The sequence below is a fragment of the Salmo salar genome, chromosome 19 (assembly GCF_965601325.2).
Source record: "Salmo salar chromosome 19, fSalSal1, whole genome shotgun sequence".
NCBI classification, from domain to species: Eukaryota; Metazoa; Chordata; class Actinopteri; order Salmoniformes; family Salmonidae; genus Salmo; species Salmo salar.
This window is the reverse complement of record NC_138309.1, coordinates 62,574,538-62,597,500: the sequence shown is the minus strand read 5'-3', so window position 1 is coordinate 62,597,500 and position 22,963 is coordinate 62,574,538. Positions and strand designations below refer to the sequence as shown.

Sequence of the window (22,963 nt, the reverse complement as noted above, 5' to 3'; positions counted from 1 at the left end):
GTACGCGCGTGCGCGTGTGTGTGTGCTGTACATACTTACATACCTTATGTCAACAAGGCCTATAGAATCTTCAATGCCTACAGTATTTTAACAGAGGCATCCATTACAGTATTAATTCACTGTATAATAACCTCCCTTTCCTTTCCTTCAGGATTGGAGTACAACCCACCTCCATTCAAGGAGAAGGATATGCAAAGCGCCCCCAAGTTCATACAGCCCCTGCTTGACAGGTCTGTGGTGGCAGGCTACAGTACCGCCATCAGCTGTGCTGTCAGGGGCTTCCCCAAGGTATGTCTTTTGGGACAAGCAGTCCCAATACTCTAACTGTAGGTGCAGGGGGGGGGGGGGGGGGGAATTGTGGCTCTGTCCTAAATGTCTCCAATTACCTTGTGATCATCTTCATGGCCACTGACCTGAAAGGATGTGTATACATATTCAGTATTCTTTCATCGTCATGAATGCACATTAGAGTGAATTCAATAAAAAACAATGTTAACCAACCAGAAATATCATTTAATATGCTGTATGGTAAATTCATACATGCACATTTCTGAATATTCATAGAGGGATTTATAGTGCATTCGGAAAGTATTCAGACCTCTTTTGTTACGTTACGGCCTTTTTCTAAAATGGGTTTAAAATCTCATTAATCTCATCAATCTACACACAACATCCCATAATGACAATGGAATTTTTTGCAAATGTAATAAAAATAAAAACAGAAATATCACATTTACAAATATATTCAGACCCTTTACTCATTACTTTGTTGAAGAACCTTTGGCAGCGATTACAGCCTCGAGTCTTCTTTGGTATGAAGCTACAAGCTTGGAACACCTGTATTTGGGGAGTTTCTCCCATTCTTCTCTCCAGATCCTCTCAAGCTCTGTTAGGTTGGATGGGGAGCGTTGCTTCACAGCTATTTTCAGGTCTCTCCAGAGATGTTCGATCAGGTTCAAGTCCAGGCTCTGGCTGGGCCACTCTAGGAAATTCAGAGACTTGTCCTAAAGCCACTCCTGCGTTGTCTTGGCTGTGTGCTTTGGGTCGTTGTCCTTTTGGAAGGTGAACCTTCACCCCAGTCTGAGGCCCTGAGTGCTCTGGAGCAGGTTTTCATCAAGAATCTCTCTGTTCATATTTCCCTCTCTGTTCATACTCTCCCTGCCGCTGAAAAACATCCCCACAGCATGATGCTGCTACCACCATGCTCAGCATAGGGATGGTGCCAGGTTTCCTCCAGACGTGATGCTTGGCATTCAGGCCAAAAAGTTCAATCTTGGTTTCATCAGACCAGAGAGTCTTGTTTCTCATGGTCTGAGAATCCTTTAGGTGCCTTTTGGCAAACTCCAAGTGGGCTGTCATGTGCCTTTTACTGAGGAATGGCTTCCGTCTAGCCACTCTACCATAAAGGCCTGATTTGTGGAGTGCTGCAGAAATGCTTGTCATTCTGGAAGGTTCTCCCATCTCCACAGAGGAACTCTGGAGCTCTGTCAGAGTGACCATCTGGTTCTTGGTCACCTCCCTGACCAAGGCCCTTCTCCCCGATTGCTCAGTTTGGCCGGGCGGGCAGCTCCAGGAAGAGTCTTGGTGGTTCCAAACTTCTTCCATTTAAGAGTGATGGAGGCCACTGTGTTCTTAGGGACCTTCAATGCTGCAGACATTTTTTCATACCCTTCCCCAAATCTGTACATCGAAACAATCCTGTCTTGGAGCGCTAAGATATTTCTGTTTTTGCAACAACAAAAAAATCTAAAAACCTGTGTTCGCTTTGTCATTATGGGATATGGTATGTAGATTGATGAGGAACACATTTTTTTCAATCCATTTTCGAATAAGGCTATAACGTAACAAAATGTGGAAAAAGGGAAGGGGTCTCAATAGTTTGTGAATGCACTGTCTATACCTACGCATTTCTAGACATTTACAAGCATTTCAAATGGCTTACTCATGACAGATTTTATAAAGTGTTACCATATTTTTGTTAAGTCCTTCCCCTTGATTTTTATTACATTGAAGGCCATTAAGGTCGCATACTTGTCATGAAGCCACTGACACAAGTCTCTCTTTGGCTCCCACTTAGCCTAAGATCAGGTGGTTGAGGAATAAGATTCCCCTGGACGAGAACCCTAGGTTCCTGATGCAGAACAACCAGGGGGTTTTGACCCTGAACATCCGCAAGCCCAGTCAGTATGACGGGGGCAAGTTCACCTGCAAGGCTATCAACTCTTTGGGGGAGGACGTCGTGGAGTGCACCCTACTCGTACGAGGTATGGATGGAGAGGGACAGGGGGGAAGGGAGGTGGAGGGAGAGTGGGGGTGGAGTACAGGGATGGGGAAACGGATTGAGGGAGGAAAAAAAGATGGCGATGTGAGGTATAGAGAGAGGGTTTGGGAGGGGGAGGGATTGGAGAGAGATAAGGTGCAGTGCAAGCTAAAGATAGGAAGTGTGGAGCGAGGGAGGGCGGAGGGAAGGAGAGGGGTGGTGGGCGTAGGGCGGGAGAAAGGGATGAGAGAGAGGGAGTGCCAGATGGGGATATGAGGTACGGAGAGAGGTGCCGGGGGAAGGAGGGAAGGATAGAGAAAAGGATGGATGAAAGGAGAGAGAGAGAAAGTGGAGTGCAAGCTGGAGATACAAAGTATGTAGAGAGGGAGGGATTGAGAGGAGGGGTATGGAGGAAAGGATTGGGAGAGCGAAACAGGGAGAGGGGAAAGATATATTCAATATCTTTCCACAATCGTAAAATGATAGTCATTGTAATGGAAATAACACCATGGGTTCAAAAATACAACTTTTTTTATATGATTGATGGATTGATTAAATGTCTTCGTTTTTAATTCAAGTATATTCACCATGCAGTATGAACAGCACCTGAATGTTCCTTTGCAACCACTGTCATTTTCTCATCTTCTCATAGCTCTCAAGGACAAGGAAGATGGAGACGAGAAATGAGCTACAGAATGTTCACAAAACATTCACAATGTTTCAGTAGGTTTTGAAGCATGCATTGAAATAAAAAATACTTGAAGTTTTGGGTGTTTTGGCTGTCTTTATTTCCTCTTGAGCATATTTTATATTTTTGTGGAATCAGAGTAGTAGATATAAAATACATAGAATCAGAATATTCAGCACGCTTGTTTAACTACATTGCACATCTGGGGAAGTCTCTAAAAGCTTTCCACACCTGGATTGTGCAACATTTGCCCATTATACTTTTCAAAATTCTTCAAACACTATCAAATTGGTTGTTGATCATTGCTAGACAACAATTTTCAGGTCTTTCCATAGATTTTCATGTAGATTTAAGTCAAAGCTGTAACTCGGCCACTCAGGAACATTAACTGTCTCCTTGATAAGCAACTCCACTGTAGATGTAGCCTTGAGTTTTAGGTTATTGTCCTGCTGAAAGATGAATTCATCGCCCAGTGTCTGGTGGAAAGCAGACTGAACCAGGTTTTCCTCTAGGATTTTGTCTGTGCTTACCTCCATTCTGTTTATTTTTTTATCCTGAAAAACTCCCCAGTCTTTAATGATTACAAGCATACCCATAACATGATGCAGCCACCACTATGTTTGAAAATATGGAGAAATGTAGTCAGTAATGTGTGGTATTGGATTTGCCCCAAACATAATACTTTGTATTCAGGACAAAAAGTTAATTGCTTTGCCTCATTTTTTGCAGTGTTTATTTAGTGCCTTGTTGCAAACAGGATGCATGTGTTGGAATACTTGTATTCTGTACAGGCTTCCTTCTTTTCACTGTCAATTAGGTTAGTATTGTAGAGTTACAACAATGTTGTTGATCCATCCTCAGTTTTCTCCTATCACAGCCATTAAGCTCTGTAACTGTTTTAAAGTTTCTATTGGCCTCATGGTGAAATTCTTGAGCACTTTCTTTCCTCTCTGGCAACTGAGTAAGGAAGGATGTCTGTATATTTGTAGTGACTGGGAACACCACCCAAAGCATAATTAATAACTTCAACATACTCAAGAGTCCATGCAACTTATTATGTAACTTTAAGCACATTTTTACTCCTGAACTTATTTAGGCTTGCCATAACAAAGGGGTTGAATAAATCAAATCAAATTTTATTTGTCACATGCACCGAATGCAACCGGTGCAGACCTTACAGTGAAATGCTTCCTTACAGGCCCTTAACCAACAATGCAGTTTTAAGAAAATACCAACAAAAAATAGTAAGAGATAAAAGTAACAAATCATTAAAGAGCAGCAGTAAAATAACAATAGCGAGGCTATATACAGCGGGTGCCGGTACAGAGTCAATGTGCGGGGGCACCGGTGTCGAGGTAATTGACGACTTATTGACTCAAGACGTTTCAGCTTTTCATTTTTAATTAATTCGTAAAAAAATTGAAAAACATAATTCCACATTGACATTATGGGGTATTGTGTGTGACAACTAAATCTTAATGTAATCCATTTTAAATTCAGGCAACAAAATGTGGAAAGAGTCAAGGAGACAACTAATTCAATCATTTTCTAAATATTATAAAAGCCAAATCACTCAACAAAGACCTAAGATGACTTGACATTCTGCTAAATAGAACAAAATCCAATAGGAACTCAATACAATACAATAAAAAACAGTACAATATATCACAAGAGAACAAAATTCACAAGGTCATTGTATGGATTATTTCCATTTTAATCTCAGAGATAGTAGGCCTATAAGTATTGATGTATTGCCCTGTCCTCTCCAAACGCCTCCATGTTGTTTTAGGAAGACTTTTTCAAGCCTGGAGAGCCTTACTACCCCTCCCTGGAGTACAGGTTTCTCCTCTGGTGAATCAACACAGCTATGCTGGCCAACAGCGACATTGTCAGGATAGCTACTGCCACTGCAAGCGCCGCAATGACACCTTGCAAAAGTCAGGAGAGATGCAATGAAGATAAGTAATCCGATTTAAAAGATTTCAGTCTTAGAGTCCGGTTTCAATGAGCAGTGGCAGTTTCCGAGTTAAGCGTTATGTTTACTTATACTTACAGTATCTGTGGCAATATTTATGGACATTCTGGTGTATAGAATGACAGAAAAATGAGCTCCTATAAGCAAAAGTAACAAAGCAAAACCTTTGAGCCATTAGGACAATATGGACTACCTTTCTTACCTGTGCTGGACCATGATGGTTTGAGCCCACACTCGGCGTCCCAGTCCGTAGAGATGACATCTTTAACCAGGTCAGTGAATGAGGTCAGAGGGCACGGCGTTGTCTCACAGCCAGGCACAGGGGTCGGGTAGGGATCACGGGATGAGTCATTACGGTAATACAAGTCAAGAGAATAGGACCTGGAATAGTTCACACAGAATACTAATTTCACATCTCGCATACCATTCAGTTGTCATTTAAAGGTGCAATGTGCAGAAATCGCTCAGCCATTTCCTGGTTGCTAAAATTCTAATAGTTCACCAAATGTTTACGTGACAAAACAAGCAATGTATAGTGTAAAACAAATCATTGTACCTTCTAAACCACTGTGCAATATCTTTTCAATAAGCAAAAATATTGTATTTTCAGCTGTTTGAAGCTGGTGTACAAAACTGAAATTAAGAGATGCAAATATGAAACTTAAGCACGGGAAGCATAAAAATAGCGCACATAGAACAGATATAGCGCTTCTTGGACTTGCTTTTAATGTGAATGACTATGTGAATTTTTTCAGGTCACCCAAAAAGTTACATATTGCAGCTTTAAACCAAATAACTTGTACAGTTTATTGCGCTAAAACATTAGCCTTGTACATATGATCATTTCTGGAGGTATCACAACTAAAACTACATTACCCATCATCCTCTTGGTAGAACTCAAAGAGCTGACAGGCAGCATAAGGAGGAAGAAGACCATTGTAAATGTCTAGGGCAGCCTGGAGAGTGATGAGGGTGGAGTCATGCTAGAGAGAGAGAGATGTGCACGTTAGAAGACAGAATGAATTGTGTCGCATAAATTGCATAATCACATAGCATTAACATTGTGTTTGGTCACGTGTGGATGTGCTTGTGAATGTGTAAATATGAATACGGAGACATGCTAGATGTCAGATTGCATAATATGAAGTGTGAGTGTACATGTATGCATGTGGGTGTGTATGTGTGTGCCAGCGGTGTTCACTAACTGCTGAATACATGATGAACTTGAGCGTGCTCCCTTGCTCCATTGCCTTGGAGAAATTCCTCAGGATGGCATTCAACAGAACCCCTAAACAATAAACAAACCATCAACATTATAAAAACAATCATAGTGACATACACACAAACAAACAAACTGTTGGCATAATCCAACTCATTAACATAACATTCAGACCAACTCACAATCCAAGGGATATTTCATCCACTCAGCATGAGCAACCTCTCAGTCCACAGTCACAACATTAACTCAACGTCACTTCAACTTAGTTTCAACTCTCAACCCACAACATCAAAGCAACATTACTTCAACTCTTCTACAACCCACATGACCTCTGACACCTTCTGAACTCTACCCTCTCACCTCCTGAGAGCCTAGCCTTTTCCTTTCTCTTGTGAGTGACGACGCTGAACATGACCTCAAAGGAGGATATTTCCTGTAGAGTGTTGAGGACTTCCTGTGTGGCCCAGCCAGGGGTGGTCAGGTTGTGATTCCTCTAACCAGGGTACAAAGACAACCGTTAGCATCGTTCTGTTTGAAGCGCAATCTTCTCCAACACATGAGTCATGACCAAGCCTGTACCCGTGTAATTATTGTGGGTGCATCCCAAATGGCACCCTATTCCCTTTAAAGTGCACTAGGGCACATAGGACTCTTGTCAAAATTAGTACACAATATTGGGAATAGGGTCCCATTTTGCGAGGCAACCTGTATTTCACGGTTTGTATAAGTCTTTCTATTTATATCCATCTCTGAAAATAACAGATGATGGATGTACACTTTTCACTGGTGCGAATGTGTATTACTGTAAATATGACCATATTATTCATTTCAATGAGCTATTGAGTGATTCATCAAGCCCAACTGCCGAGATGATCACTTGGCAGTGTTTCCCCTATACTGTTTGTTCCCAGGCGGGGCACAAAAGCCCAAAGAGTAACATCCAGGCTTTCTGGCATCAAAGTTGTCAATTGAAACCAATAGAAGCCAAACTATTTGACACAGGGCAACTTGCAAGAGAGGTAGGCAGGGGAAGGGAGGGGAAGCGTCCTGCCTATATAATGAGTGAGGCAGGATGCAGAGTCAGATGAACTCATGGATGCAATTTTTACGTCTCTGTGCAGTATTTGTATTTGTATTTTTGTATTTATTATGGATCCCCAAGGCAGCAGCTACTCTTCCTAGGGTCTAGTAAAATTAAGGCAGTTTATACAATTTTAAAAACATTACAATACATTCACAGACTGTGTGCCCTCAGGCCCCTACTCCACCACTACCACATATATACAGTACAAAATCCATGTGTACGTGTGTGCATAGTGCGTATGCTATCATGTGTGTGTGTGTGTGTATGCATGTGTCTGTGCCTATGTTTGTGTTGCTTCACAGTCCCCGCTGTTCCATAAAGTGTTTTTTAATCTGTTTTTTAAATCGATTTTAAATGCTTGCATGAATTACTTGGTGTGAAATAGAGTTTAGTACTGTGCACCTTCCATAGTCTGTTCTGGATTTGGGGACTGTGAAGAAACCTCTGGTGGCATGTCTTGTGGTGTATGCATGGATGTCTGAGCTGTGTGCCAGTAGTTCAAACAGACAGCTTGGTGCATTCAACATGTCAATACCTCTCATAAATACAAGTAGTGATGAAGTCAATCTCTCCTCCACTTTGAGCCAGGAGAGATTGACATGCATATTATTAATATAGCTCTGTGTACATCCAAAGGCCAGCCGTGCTGCCCTGTTCTGAACCAATGGCAATTTTCCTTTTTGTGGCACCTGACCACACGACTGAACAGTAGGAAGTTAGAGGTAGTTTCGTAAGCCAATGCTAACTACCATTAGTGCAATGACTGAAAGTTACACAGTGGCACGGACAACATGAAGGAAACGTGAGTTTATTGGGTTTCAAGCAAGTCTATGCATGCATCCCAAATGGCACACTATTCCCTACAGTGCACTGCTTTTGACCAGAGCCCTACAGGCCCTTCACAAAGTAAGTGGCCTATAAAGGGAAGAGGGTGCCATTTGGGACGTAGATCCCTTCGAAGGGGACCTGCAACTAACCCTAGAGGGGAAACCCTACATGTGGCATAGTATTTATTTCAGAGTCAGAGTGTGTATGCAGAGAGCTACATACAATAGTCCAGTACCTGACAGGAGAGAGTGTCGTAGACCCTCCAGATGGAATTCCTGCCCAGCAGCCTAGACACAGGGTACCCAGTGTGGTTGGAGAGCTCCTGTATAAATCGCTGTGGGAAGATGTTCATCTTAAACGATTTTTTTAAATTCCAGTCAGTCAATTTTATTATTGCGCCTGATGGATTCCTAAAAGAAATCACTTGGTCACATATTTATTTTACCTTTATTTAACTATGCAAGTGAGTTAAGAAAAAATTATTATTTTCAATGACGGCATAGGAACAGTGGGTTAACTGCCTTGTTCAGGGGCAGAACGACAGATTTGTACCTTGTCAGCTCGGGGATTCAAACTTGCGACGTTTCAGTTACTGGCCCAACGCTCTAACCACTAGACTACCCTGCCTTCCCGTCACACATTCGTTTTTTGCTTCCATAAACAGTTGATTATTAAAACCGTAAGTCTAGTCAAATAAGGGCACTGTACCAAGGTTTTTTTTATACCCAGTGCTTAGTTGAGAGAGGGAAGGTTCTTAATAGTCTAAAGCGACATCCTCTCCTTGTGTCCTTCCCTTCATCTACACTGATGCAAAATACATGAATACAAGTCTTGATTACTGTCAGTACGTAGTGATAGGTCATCATTCTAGGTCCAGTATGTAGCTTTGTGGGTGACCCAACCAAATTCAGATAGAAATGTGAGTTGTAGATCTGTCATTCTCATTGAAGGCAATATGTGAGCTATTTCTATGCTTCCCATCCTTAAAGAGATTGAACGGGATCTTTTGGACTTACATATTGTATGAATTGGAATTCATAACACATCATACGTTTTGGCTCATGAGCGCTACTTTTCAACTACTGGCTGAAATTATACAAAACCTTTATAACGTATCTTTAAGTTTCGGTTTTGCATCTTTTTACTTTTCGTTTTGTACACCAGCTTGAATCATCTGAAAATACGATATTTTTTATTTTAGAAAATATATTTCACAGCAGTTTAGATTGTTTAATGATTCTCTACACTTGTTTTGTCACATCAACTGAAATTAGGCGAACATGATAGAATTTTAGCAACCAGCTAATGGGGAGCGATTTCTACATATTATGTCTTTATGCCCATTAACCTTTCACCTGCTTTTCAGATAAACATAAAATGAGACAAGAGGAAGCCACTTGTGACTATTAGGATGAACGCAGGGTGACAAAAATTTTCAGATACTCCCTCTTCTCACCAGAGGGTAGTAAAGAGTACCAAGGACGCCTCCATCAAAAGCCAGACATCTCCATAATAGGAATCAGGATGGGATTCAGTTAATTAAAGCCTTTTCATTTTAATTCTCAATATAATTCAATCCTGTCATTAATTAACAGCTCTGAGAATGTGAGAGAAATTGCACCAAGCAGCTTTTTGGAAGATGAAGGAGAAAACTGTGAGCGAAGAAATCACTGAGGACCTGATGTCACACCGAAATAACTAACAAGGCCTTTGTGACAACTAATAACCTACTGGAATGAAACAATAATTCAGTCTTTGAATAACAAACACATGTAGCAAGTGAGTCAAAATGAATTCACAAGACAAGATGAATAGGGACAGGGTTGTGAGGAAAAGGGTTTCATTGCTGCGACATATTGCTCAAGGCCCATCTATGACAGGATAGGACTTGAAATGACTAGACAGAACAACAAAAAGAAACATTAACAATAACAACATAAAAAAAACTAGTGAAAGCGATTGAGGTGTGTTCGATAACCTTGGAGTTTTTCCCTTTGGAGCTATTCTATTTGGACAAACTCAATCAAGTGCAGAGTATTTGAAAGTATTTGACATACTACTATGCATTTGACACAGGTCTGAACATGTTATGTCATGTCTACTACAGGTGTAGTATCTTCATTTTTAAAACTCCCGAGTGGCGCAGCAGTCCCTGGTTTGAATCCAGGCTGTATCACATCCGGCCGTGATTGGGAGTCCCATAGGGCGGCGCACAACTGGCCCAGCGTCGTCCGGCTTTTGCCGGGGTAGGCCGTCATTGTAAAATAATAATTTGGTCTTAACTGACTTGCCTTGTTAAATAAAGATTTAAAAAATATATATATATATATATATATATATATATATATATATATATATTGATCACTCTGTTGCCACTGACAATTTTCCTCATTATTTACATACAGTCGTGGCCAAAGGTTTTGAGAATGACACAAATATTAATTTCCACTAAGTTTGCTGCTTCAGTGTCTCTAGATATTTTTGTCAGATGTTACTATGGAATACTGAAGTATAATTACAAGTTTCATAAGTGTCAAAGGCTTTTATTGACAATTACATGAAGTTGATGCAAAGAATCAATATTTGCAGTGTTGACCCTTCTTTGTCAAGACCTCTGCAATCCGCCCTGGCATGCTGTCAATTAACTTCTGGGCCACATCCTGACTGATGGCAGCCCATTCTTGCATAATCAATGCTTGGAGTTTGTCAGAATTTGTGGGTTTTTGTTTGTCCACCCGCCTCTTGAGGATTGACCACAAGTTCTCAATGGGATTAAGGTCTGGGGAGTTTCCTTGCCATGGACCCAAAATATCGATGTTTTGTTCCCCGAGCCACTTAGTTATCACTTTTGCCTTATGGCAAGGTGCTCCATCATGCTGGAAAAGGCATTGTTCGTCACAAACCTGTTCCTGGATGGTTGGGAGAAGCTGCTCTCGGAGGATGTGTTGGTACCATTCTTTATTCATGGCTGTGTTCTTAGGCAAAATTGTGAGTGAGCCCACTCCTTTGGCTGAGAAGCAACCCCACACATGAATGGTCTCAGGATGCTTTACTGTTAGCATGACACAGGACTGATGGTAGCGCTCACCTTGTCTTCTCAGGACAAGCTTTTTTCCGGATGCCACAAACAATCGGAAAGGGAAAATGACTTTACCCCAGTCCTTAGCAGTCCAATCCATGTACCTTTTGCAGAATATCAGTCTGTCCCTGATGTTTTTCCTGGAGAGAAGTGGCTTCTTTGCTGCCCTTCTTGACACCAGGCCATCCTCCAAAAGTCTTCGCCTCACTGTGCGTGCAGATGCACTCACACCTGCCTGCTACCATTCCTGAGAAAGTTCTGTACTGGTGGTGCACCAATCCCGTAGCTGAATCAAGCGCCCTGAAGCCTTCTTCACAACAATTGAACCGCTCTCCTTGAAGTTCTTGATTATCCAATAAATGGTTGATTTAGGTGCAATCTTACTGGCAGCAATATCCTTGCCTGTGAAGCCCTTTTTGTGCAAAGCAATGATGACGGCACGTGTTTCCTTGCAGGTAACCATGGTTGACAGAGGAAGAACAAGGATTCCAAGCACCACCCTCCTTTTGAAGTTTCCAGTCTGTTATTCGAACTCAATCAGCATGACAGAGTGATCTCCAGCCTTGTCCTCGTCAACACTCACACCTGTGTTAACGAGAGAATCACTGACATGATGTCAGCTGGTCCTTTTGTGGCAGGGCTGAAATGCAGTGGAAATGTTTTTTGGGGATTCAGTTAATTTACATGGCAAAGAGGGACTTTGCAATTAATTGCAATTCATCTGATCACTCTTCATAACATTCTGGAGTATATGCAAATTGCCATCATACAAACTGAGGCAGCAGACTTTGTGAAAATTAATATTTGTGTCATTCTCAAAACTTTGGGCCATGACTGTACATTCTCTGAAAACCTGTAGTTCTCTTTCTCTCTTGCTCGCTCAAACACTAAATCACCAGACAGAATAAATGTCCTACTGCTGTAGGTCCTACTACTGCCGCGTTAAAATGTACAACAATGTATCTGAAATGCAGCCATACACATCAACAACTGTCATCGTATATAGCTTATTATAAACAATGCTGATTGGCTGACAGACGTGGTATATCAGACCGTATACCACGCGTATGACAAAACATGTATTTTTACTGCTCTAATTACGTTGGTAACCAGTTTATAATAGCAATAAGGAAACTTAGGGGTTTGTGGTATATGGCCAATATACCACGTCTAAGGTCTGTATCCAGGCACTCTGCGTTGCGTCGTGCATAAGAACAGGCTGTATACCACACCCCCTCGGGCCTTATTGCTTGAATAACACAAATATATAGTGGTCTCTACTACAACATAGTGTATCCGAAAATGCAGCCAATAGCCTACTGTAGCCTATCAAAACTAATTTCCGTCATAAATTATCTGTGAAAAAATACAAAAATAAAATCCTCCTGCAGCAGGATTATTTTACTCCTGTGACAAAACTGGTCCAATTAAGATGTAAGAAGCGTCATAGGCTTTATGATTTGATGTGTTACCTTGACAACTCTTCTGAGACTTACCTGGTGAGACTTGAGAACTCTCCGGTAGTGTTGGCTGTCAAACGTCTCCCCCATCAGCTCTCTAAACCTGGGGCAGTGTTTGCTTGGGGACTTCAACAGCTTGTGAAATCCAAGACAAAACAACAACTTTTATTCCTCTGTCAAATTCCTCTTCCTCTTCTCCTAAAACCCATGTAAACTCGGTTTCCAGCTTTGCTTTATTAGTGGCCCTTTCTTTTGTTTTTAACGCCATCTCACTGCCAAATGGCCTATTGGTAAGGGAAATGGACATGAAGGTCCATGCTCACATCTCAAATGGGCATAGTGATATTGAGTTCCACATCAGGCTCCAACAAAACCAATATATCTTAATTCAAACTAGTCTTTCTTTTTTTTCAAATACTTCAGATGGGATGGGTTTACACTTCTGGGACTATTTCATTGGTTTCAATGTAACCAGGCAAGCTCAATCAAGCACAGCTAAAGTTTTTGAAAGAAAACAAACACTATTTTGAACCCAGGTCTACTGGATAGATTCATACAGTTGATTTAATGGATGATGTGTGAGTGAGTGGGCATGTTTGTCTATGCCAGCCAGCCGCCAGCCCAGGGCTCTAAATGAAACAAATTCATTGATAGCACTGGTGCTCCCAACTTTAAAAAGTTAGGAACACCACATGAAATTTAGGAGCACCAGAAAATATATATTTTTTAATTGATTGAGATATACTGTATGTGGCCTATATTAATTCTAGATACTTTTGTGCCCTAAAAATATGTAACACAGTAAATACATTTGTTTATTATAAAAGCTAAAATGTTGATATAAATACCTGTCATTAAAATTACAAAGAAAATGGTGGAATATTTTGTTTCTACATTGTGTAAAAGCACTATTTTCATATTGCGATGCATTACATTGAAAATTATACACTTTCTCTTTAAAAATGTCAGGTTTGCGATTAAGAGCAGCGCTATTAGTGAAAGGAGGAGCTAGGAATCCCATTGGGAAATAAATGGAGGACCGTATAATGCCCCACCCAGTAGATTGTCAAACAATCGCGTTCACGTTGTCATGCTGCTTCACGTGGTTGCTAAAATAATCGTCACGCAATCCCTTCTCAAAGTCAGGGTATGAGTCAAGAAACCTGACTATTTTTCTCGAAAGTACATAATGTCATGATTCCAAAGCTATACGATGTTACATCTCGGAAAAGACTTGTAATGTTGTACTTCTTGTTCACGGAATTCATGCTAATGTTGGGTTTTTAAACTAGCGCCCAATTGACCCCCATTCACTCCTTGAAGAAGATATTTTCTTGCCGTAGAATAGCCCAGAATGCACCTCGCGGCTCATTGACGACGCATGGCAATGTACACAATCGCATTAATATGATTTCAATGGAGTTTCCAATCTCCTCAAAAGTATCTCTGTTAGTAGTGTGTGATTGCAGCCGCAATCGAGCGTGTCCTCAGTCCAGTGCGTTCTGTGTCTGCTCCTCGCACTCACCCTGAAGTGCGTGTCACCAGTCTGGTGCCACCTGTCCCAGCTCCACACACTAGGCCTCCAGTGCACCTGCAAAGTCCAGTGTGTCCTGTGCCTGCTCTCTGCACTCGCCCTGAGGTGCGTGTTACCAGTCTGGCACCACCTGTGCCAGCCCCACGCATCAGGCCTCCAGTGCGCCTTCCTGTTCCAGAGCTTCCAGCGACAGTTCCCAGTCCAGAGCTTCCGGCGACAGTTCCCAGTCCAGAGCTTCCGGCGACCGTTCCCAGTCCAGAGCTTCCAGCGTCAGTTCACAGTCCAGAACCTCCTGAGACGGCCTACAGTTCGGAACCTCGTGAGACGGCCTACAGTCCGGAACCTCCTGAGATGGCCTACAGCCCGGAGCCTCCTGAGACGGTCCACAGCCTGGAGCCTCCTGAGACGTTCCTCAGCCCAGAGCCTCCTGTGATGATCCATAGTCCAGAGTCTCCAATGACGGTCTGCGGTCCAGAGTCTCCAGCAACGGTCTGCGGTCCAGAGTCTCCAGCGACGGTCTGCGGTCCAGAGCCTCCGCCGATGCTGGCGGGTTCGCAGGATGAGAGGGTTCTTCGTCCTGCACCAGAGGCACCTCCTATGCTGGCGGGTTCACAGGATGAGAGGGTTCTTCGTCCCACACCAGAACCGCCTCCAATGCGGGAGGACCCGCTGGATGAGAAGGTTCTTCATCCTGCACCAAAGCCACCACCAACATTAGACACCCCCCCTAACCCTCCCTTTTGGTTTCAGGTTTTGCGGCCCGGGGGGGGGGGGGGGGGGGGGGTACTGTCACGTCCTGACCATAGAGAGCTTGTATTTTTCTATGGTAGAGTAGGTCAGGGCGTGACTGGGGGGTTTTGTCTAGTTTATTTATTTCTATGTTGGTTCTAGTTTCTTTTTTCTATGTTGGGATTTTTGAATGATTCCCAGTTAGAGGCAGCTGGTCATCGTTGTCTCTAATTGGGGATCATATTTAAGTTGTTGTTTTCCCACTAGTGTTTGTGGGAGATTATTTTGAGTTAGTGTATGTTGCAACTCTTCGTCACGGTTTGTTGTTTTTGTTTATTAGTTTATTGTATGTCTTGCATAGTTTCACAGATAAATAAAGATGTGGAACGACACACACGCTGCACTTTGGTCCGCTCCTTCATACAACGAACGTAACACTTGGCACATATTTTCTTTCCTTTACACTGAACAACTACATGTCCCATTCTTTGGAATTTAAAACACTGCATTGGGGATGAGACAAATTCTCCGACATTGAAACTAAGGAATCCTATCTGTACTTTTCCAGGCAAAACCTTCTCAAACCTCAGCATCACTGATAAGCTTTCATTTCTTTGACCCTCTTTCCTACTGATCTACCTTTTGGCCTCAATCACTCTGCCTCCCTTCACATTTTCTTTAATATAATCTATGGACATAGATATTGGGACCCCAGTGATGACTCCCCTCGACCTAGCATAAGCATCAGGGACATGGCTTTTAATCTTCTTCCCATTAAGCTTTCCATTACAGAATCTTGCCTTGCTGAGCCTGGCTACCACAAAATATTATCACTCTACCATTTCCAATGAACCAGGCTGGTTTGACTTCACCTATCTCTACGTCATTGGTTAATCGGATAGGGTGTAAATGAGGCCCTGTGGTCTCATCAAACACCATCACAACTTTCCACTCCAACACATTATTACTCTTGCTTCCTACTTGGCCCTCTTTATGCTTTGCAGACTAGACGCTCCGCTGCTTTCAGTATCATGATCTCTCTTCTTCCTATGTCTTTCCTCTACAGACCATTCAGATCCTTGACCCTCATCCTCCCACTCCATATCATCAGAACGGTCATCCATATTGATCGCATTCCAGCACAGCTGTTGCTTCTCCAACCTTGTCTCAATTTCCTCCACTTCGTCCGCACTACTCGCCGCCATTTCCAACCATCCGCCATACGTTACCATTCCTCGACCTGTCTTTTTTGCTCTGTTATGGTTCTTCCATCTAGAGGGAGCTGCCAGCTTGCGATGGATCTGCCATAGGAAGATGAAAATGTTGCGCCGATAATATTGAGCAGATCTTTTGACCTGGTTGGGTTAGAAGCACGCCGTTTTCGCTGTAGTCATTCATGGTGAAACCATGACGCGAATGAATCTGCACTCGCTTGTTTCTCTAGCGCTCAGAGAAACAAATGGTACAGTGAAGCCTTATCGTTACAGATGTTTTCATAGTCGCTCAGTGCTCCCAAAATAAAACTCCTAGTCGCACAGGACAATATTTGGTCGCAAGTTTAGAGCCCTGCGCCCGCCTACCTTATCCTGTGCTCTGGTGACAGTGTGCACTGGAATGGGCCGCCATGGTAACTGGGGCGTGAGGGGAGGGGGGCGTCTGTTTGGGGGGAACAGCCCAGCCAGGTTAGCCTGGGCACTCATTAGAGTGCGGTCATAGTCTGTGCTCCGCACGTACACCTGTGTGGAGGGGAAGAAGTAAAGCTTAGGTTCCTATGTCTATACCAGCATACCACTTAGAGAATGCATGTCCCAAAAACTACTCCACTGTACAGTAAGTGGTTTGCCAGTGTGCATAATGGAACAAAGCTTTACTGTATTAACAATTAATATGTTCTACTTAAAATGTGCTTTTCCCTTTTCTGTCATCCTATGTGAAGTGATTGCACACTGTAAATCATTTTGACAACATTGGCTTTTCCTGTGATGCCGATAAAGCTTGCTTGAATTCGGATGTGACATGACAGGGGACAGGAAAGGTACAGCACGAGCTGAAACTTGAGTGTGACAACAAATCGTTAGCGACAGCGAATTAGGAAAGTTGTTATTTTGGTGGTAATTGCTACTTTATGGACGGAGGGAGGGAAAAAGGGAGAGAGAGACGGGGACGAGAGAGAAAAAGATAAAGAGATAGAATGGAGTAAAGAGAAAAAGGGAGAAAATGACAGGAAGAGAAAGAGAGCGACTGGAAGAGGGAAATCAGATCGTTGTTGTAATGCCAGTACGATGCGAACTGCCTCGGGGCAAACAGAGCCAAACAACATGCATGCAGTCTAATGCACAGTGACGAGATCAGGCGAGATTAGCCCACATGTTACATCATGTTATGAGGCCGGGGTGATGATGTCATCAACATGAGTCATTCTCATTAGCCTACACCATAACAGACATTACAGGCACTAAGTACCACACATGGATATTGTGTGGTCATATGCTCCAAAGAACCCAGACGTATAGCCCGAAATAGATTTGCCAAGACTCAAATGCACAAACAGCACATATGGTAAACAATGCAATTTCTCTCCTGTGTAATATGTACATGTTTGGGCTCCAGTAACGCACCTCTTTGCTGTTGTAGTCTTCACTGAGGAAGTGTCCATAGCGTCTCTTTAGAAACCTGCCAAAGTCAAACTGCTGTCTCATCCCCAACTGAGCCAAGTGAGACAAAAAAAGACGAGAGAAAGCTTATACCTCACACAACAGTCTAGGTCAAGTAAGAACTTCTACGGAGAAGATTTAGGAGATATTACTGTGAAGTGTGATAATATTGCTTGTTTTTGCTACGGTACAGGATTATCTAACATTTCATGACAGACTCCTTCAACTTTTTCTAAAGAAAATGTGTGTGCTTGCTTAAGCTTATAGTTGTAGAAGAAGTTACAGGCACATTCAGAGTGAAAATATAGGCAAAGGGATATGTTTTTGGAAATATAATTGTCATTGCATACTCAAATTTCTGTACCTCAGTTAGCTGCCCGAAGCCTTGTGCCCACACTTCCTCACCGTGAGGGTCCGTGGGAAACGACTCAATGGGGGATCGATCGCCATGACGAAATACCTTACGCCAGTCACATGTTTTATGTTATATGTATAGAGCTACAGTACCTTACACAAGTCATGTGTCTTATATTCTTATGTGATATGCAGAAGTATATTTTATACCTGGTGCTAACGTGTCCTATGTCCTAATCTTATCCAGTTTCCGATTGTGCCCACATATTAGTCGTCGCATCTACACGTGGTATTAAAATGTGTCTCTTATCTGATTACTGTGTCCCCATTGTGACCAGATATCCTAGTCCCTCCAGAGGTGGTCAGGAAGATCGGATCACAATCAGCAAATAATACATATTTTAATCACCTACACCTGTCTTAAAATGTGGGCACAATCAGAATGTGGACAAGATTGGGACAAAGGACACATGTTAGAACCAGGTATAAACGGGGCTAAAATTGGGTTAAATTAAGCTTGAGTGATTGGTTTAATGGCTCCTACATCAGACATAAAATACAATATGATTATTGATCATCTTATTTACATATTTTCCCTTCAAGCATAAACCAAGTGTTGAATCTATCAGGATTTCATGAAACATTTTAAAACAAATCCCAGAAGAGTAAAGCAGAACTGAAAAGACTTACGGCTACAACAAATTTCAGAATGCGGGATTCAGTCGATGAGACACAAGAGAGAAGTAAAAGGTATCCCAAAGTTTTCAGGCACTCCACCATCTCTTCTGTAGTTTCTTTCACTTCTCTTACAGCGGTGTCGCCTTTTAGAGGTTAACTGAAAAAAAGGTCATATCGAATATCGATAAAGACAATGAAAATGTTCTGCCAAATTCAGTCTATTTGCTCACTCAATATTACTTGGAAACTTTTAGCAGAAACACACTATTTGGCAAGTTCATTAATAAGGTCATTATTTTATAGAAATGCAATGGTGATTCTAATTCCACAAGTTTAATAGTTGTTAATTAACTAATAATAGTTTGTTTGTTTAATAATAGTTAGTTAATTTCTTCTGAACCCTTATGTCATTAAATGTAAATGATGACCTGTCATGTAACAAATTTGATTAATTATAAAACATAATTACTGCAAATTTTCACATACCTTAGTTTGTATGTAACAGACTCAGAGTAGTTCCTTACAGCTGGTTTGTATTTTAAGAAATCTATGAGAAAAAGGCCCACTGCAGTAAATCTCATCCGTGAAGCTATACACAGATATGAATTGACATTTAGTGCATGTTTCACTACAGGATGCACTGCTTTCATAACCCACCTAGCTGACCCCCTCTTCCTCTTCTCTTCCTCTCTCCCTTGTGATGCCTGCTCCCAGTTCGCACTGGCCGCTCAAAATCCAAATCACTGTATCTGACAATCGCACTCTCTCTCCCTTGACGTACCAATGGACCAATATACCCTGGCAGTTCTCTTCAGTTTCGCATTTGATCTGTAGACATATCTGTCCACCCCACCCACCACACACACACACACACACACACACACACACACACACACACACACACACACACACACACACACACACACACACACACACACACACACACACACACACACACACACACACACACACACACACACACGCACAAACACTCATTATATCGTGCCATGTCATCCACCATGGATTTTGCCCCAAAATTACAGGGCCTGCAGTGTTTTCCCTGACTTAGCAAACTTGTAGGGTTCTGTTAGTATCAAATTCGCCTTATGGGTCAGTAAAATAGGGTAATATGATGTACTATAGGCTTATAATTTATGACCCATCATGATTGGAACAAGTGAGCTGACTTTTAGTGCTCAGTTATTCATCAGTTCATTATTTTGTAACCCTGTACATTCTTAGAATGTGGGGACAGCCAAAGAACCCTCTTGGAACCCTTTTTTGTAAGATTGTTGTCACAAGCGTCGTATTGATGAGACCAAGGCGCAGCGTGTAGAGTGCTCATTCTTACTTATTTTAAGAGAACACTTAAACAAAGAAAAAACAAACGATAGCAAACAGTTCCGTAAGGTTCACAGACTATACGGAAAACAACCACCCACAAAACCCAAAGAAAAACAGGCTGCCTAAGTATGGCTTCCAATCAGAGACAACGAAAAACACCTGCATCGGATTGGAAACCATACTCGGCCAAACATGGAATATGAAACATTGAAATAGAAAACTAGAACCAAAATCCCCTAGAACCAAAACCCCCAAAACACACAAAACAAACCCCCCTGCTACGCCCTGACCATACTACTATGGCAAATGACCCTTTTCACTGGTCAGGACGTGACAGTACCCCCCCCCCACCTCCCCCGAACAAAAACCCCACAAAAACAACCCCAAACCTAAAGGGAGGGAAGGGAGGGTGGCCACCGTCTACGACGGTTCCTGCTACACCCTAGCCCTTCCGCCAATCCTCTAGCTACGGAGGTGGCTCTGGTTCCGGGCGTAGGCCCCGTTCTGCGCTGCAGACCACCGCTGGAGGATCCGGGCTGCGGACCGTTACCGAAGGAGGCTCTGGGTTGCAGACCACCGCTGAAGGCTCTGGGTGGCAGACCACCGCTGAAGGCTCTGAGCTGCAGACCACCGCTGAAGGCTCTGGGTTGCAGACCACGGCTGAAGGCTCTGGGTTGCAGACCACCGCTTAAGGCTATGGGTTGCAGACCACCGCTGGAGGCCCTGGGCTGAGAGGCGTCGCTGGAGGCCCCGGGCTGAGGGGCATCGCTGGCGGCTCCGGGCTGAGGAGCGTCGCTGGAGGTTCAGGGCTGAGGAGCGTCGCTGGAGGCTTCGGGCTTAGGAGCGTCCCTGGAGGCTCCGGGCTGAGGAGCATAGCTGGAGGCTCCGGGCTGAGGAGCGTTGCTGGAGGCTCCGGGCTGAGGAGCGTCGCTGGAGGGTCCGGGCTGAGGAGCGTAGCTGGAGGCTCCGGGCTGAGGAGCGTAGCTGGAGGCCCCGGACTGAGGGGCGTCGCTGGAGGGTCCGGGCTGAGGAGCGTAGCTGGAGGCTCCGGGCTGAGGAGCGTAGCTGGAGGCCCCGGACTGAGGGGCGTCGCTGGAGGCTCCAGGCTGAGGAGCGTCGCCGTAGGTTCCGTGCCATGGATCATCACTGGAGGCTTCAAGCCATGGATTATCGCTGGAGGCTTCGGTCCGTTGATCATTGCTGGAGGCTTCCTACGGGGAGCTGGAACTGGTCTCACCAGACTGGGGAGACGCACAGGAGACTGGGTGCGCAGAGCAGGCACAGGGCACACTGGGCCGTGGAGGCGCACCGGAGGTCTGGAGCTCAGGGCTGGCACACTCCGTCCTGGCTGGATGGTCACTGTAGCCCGGCATGGGCGGAGCGCTGGCACAGGGCGAACTGGGCTGTGCTGGGGAATGAGGGCTGCCGTGCGTAGAGCAGGCGCAGGATAAACTGGGCCAAGGAGACACACTGGCGGCCAGATGCGCTGAGCAGGCACACTCCTTCCTGGCTGAGTGCCAACTCAAGCACGGCAACACTGCGGAGCCCGTACCGACCGCACCGGACTGTGCGTGTGGATGGGCGAGATAGTGCGCATTACCCCGTAATGCATTTCTTGACCCTCTGCAGTGCCCTCTCCGCCAGCACCATTTCCCGGAATCTCATGTCGAACTCCGCGCTTGTGTCCTTGACTCGCTTGGCTCCGGTTTGCTCCACGGCTCTCTCCTGTACGCCCGGGAAGTTAGGTCAGGGCTCCCCCCTGACCTAGCCAAACTACCCGTATGCCCCCCAAAAAAATTTTTTGGGGGGGCTGCCTCTCAGCCTCCTCTTGCCGCCCCAGCCGTTCCTCCCAGTATCGCCGTTCCGCCTTCGCTGCCTCTATCTCCTCCGGCGGGCGGTGATACTCTCCCGGCCGTGTCCACGGTCCTGCCCCATCCAGGATTTCCTCCCAGGTCCACGACTCGATGTACCTTCTCCCACGCTGCTTGGTCTTCTTTTGGTGGGTGGTTCTGTCACATCTGTCGGAAGGATTAGATCAAGGCGCAGCGTGTAGAGTGCTCATTCTTACTTATTTATTTTAAGAGAACACTTAAACAAAGAAAAAACAAACGACAGCAAACAGTTCTGTAAGGTTCACGGACTATACGTAAAACAACCACCCACAAAACCCAAAGAAAAACAGGCTGCCTAAGTAAGGCTTCCAATCAGAGACAACGAAAAACACCTGCCTCTGATTGGAAACCATACTCGGCCAAACATGGAAAATGAAACATAGAAATAGAAAACTAGAACCAAAATCCCCTAGAACCAAAACACACAAAACACACAAAACAAACTCCCCCTGCCACGCCCTGACCATACTACTATGGCAAATGCCCCTTTTCACTGGTCAGGACGTGACAATTGTAGGTATGTGTATACATAGTAGGATGAATATGGTTTAGCAGTACAAGCTAAATGACACATTTGAGTATACAGCCATAAGCCATAAATAGTATGCCCACACAGTACACACTGTACACATTGTACACGCACACACACAGTGCCTTCAGAAAGTATTCAGACCTCTTGACTTTTTCCACATGTTGTTGTGTTACAGCCTGAATTTAAAATTGATTACATTGAGATTTGTTATCACTGTCCTACACACAATACCCCATAATGTCAAAGTGGAATTAGGTATTTCTTTTACAAATTCATAAAAAATGAAAAGCTGAAATGTCTTGAGTCAATAAGTATTCAACCCCTTTGTTATTGCAAGCCTAAATAAGTTCAGGAGTAAAAATGTGCGTATCAAGTCAAATAATAAGTTGTATGGACTCGGTGTGTGTGTGCGGTAATAGTGTTTAAAATTATTTTTTGAATGACTACCTCATCACTGCACCCCACACATTCAATTATCTGTAAGGAGTGAATTTCAAACACAGATTCAACCACAAAGACCAGGGAGGTTTTCCAATGCCTTGCAAAGAAGGGGACCTATTGATAGATGGGTAAAACATTTACTACACTTTGGATGGTGTATCAATAGACCCAGTCACTCCAAAGATACCAGCATCCTTCTTAACTCAGGGATT

At 43.6% G+C, this 22,963-nt stretch overlaps 2 protein-coding genes across 4 annotated transcripts in view; one reads left to right on the top strand and one right to left on the bottom strand.

Annotated features, from left to right (window-relative positions):
• LOC106579178 (myosin-binding protein C, fast-type) overlaps positions 1–3,027 on the top strand; it is a 56,755-nt gene extending 53,728 nt beyond the window's left edge. For all 3 annotated transcript variants that reach the window (XM_082965869.1, XM_082965868.1, XM_082965867.1), the window contains 3 exons: positions 152–288; positions 2,078–2,264; positions 2,913–3,027. In XM_082965869.1, the coding sequence (XP_082821995.1) occupies positions 152–288; positions 2,078–2,264; positions 2,913–2,947 (359 nt within the window). In that variant the 3' untranslated portion in view covers positions 2,948–3,027. The remainder of the gene's footprint in view (positions 1–151; positions 289–2,077; positions 2,265–2,912) is intronic.
• Positions 3,028–4,331: 1,304 nt separating this feature from the next.
• On the bottom strand, positions 4,332–18,700 carry LOC106579179 (testicular acid phosphatase homolog). The gene is made up of 11 exons (XM_082965533.1): positions 18,555–18,700; positions 17,875–17,970; positions 17,475–17,561; positions 16,437–16,592; positions 12,570–12,728; positions 8,290–8,406; positions 6,503–6,635; positions 6,129–6,211; positions 5,800–5,906; positions 5,126–5,304; positions 4,332–4,876 (listed from the first exon to the last, which is right to left on the bottom strand). Exons 1-11 carry the CDS (start codon positions 18,642–18,644, stop codon positions 4,767–4,769), a joined length of 1,317 nt encoding a protein of 438 aa, XP_082821659.1. The 5' UTR covers positions 18,645–18,700; the 3' UTR covers positions 4,332–4,766.
• Between the last annotated feature and the right edge of the window lie 4,263 nt (positions 18,701–22,963).

What these genes read in the sequence shown, in the direction of transcription:
- LOC106579179 (XM_082965533.1), bottom strand. Translation starts at nt 18,644, where the DNA reads ATGGTGGAGTGCCTGAAAACTTTGGGATACCTTTTACTTCTCTCTTGT. An exon ending in TTCTGAAATTTGTTGTAGCC is followed by an intron (nt 17,971 to 18,554) that starts GTAAGTCTTTTC and finishes GACTGGCGTAAG; the next exon opens with GTATTTCGTCATGGCGATCG. An exon ending in ACCATCATGGTCCAGCACAG is followed by an intron (nt 4,877 to 5,125) that starts GTAAGAAAGGTA and finishes GACTTTTGCAAG; the next exon opens with GTGTCATTGCGGCGCTTGCA.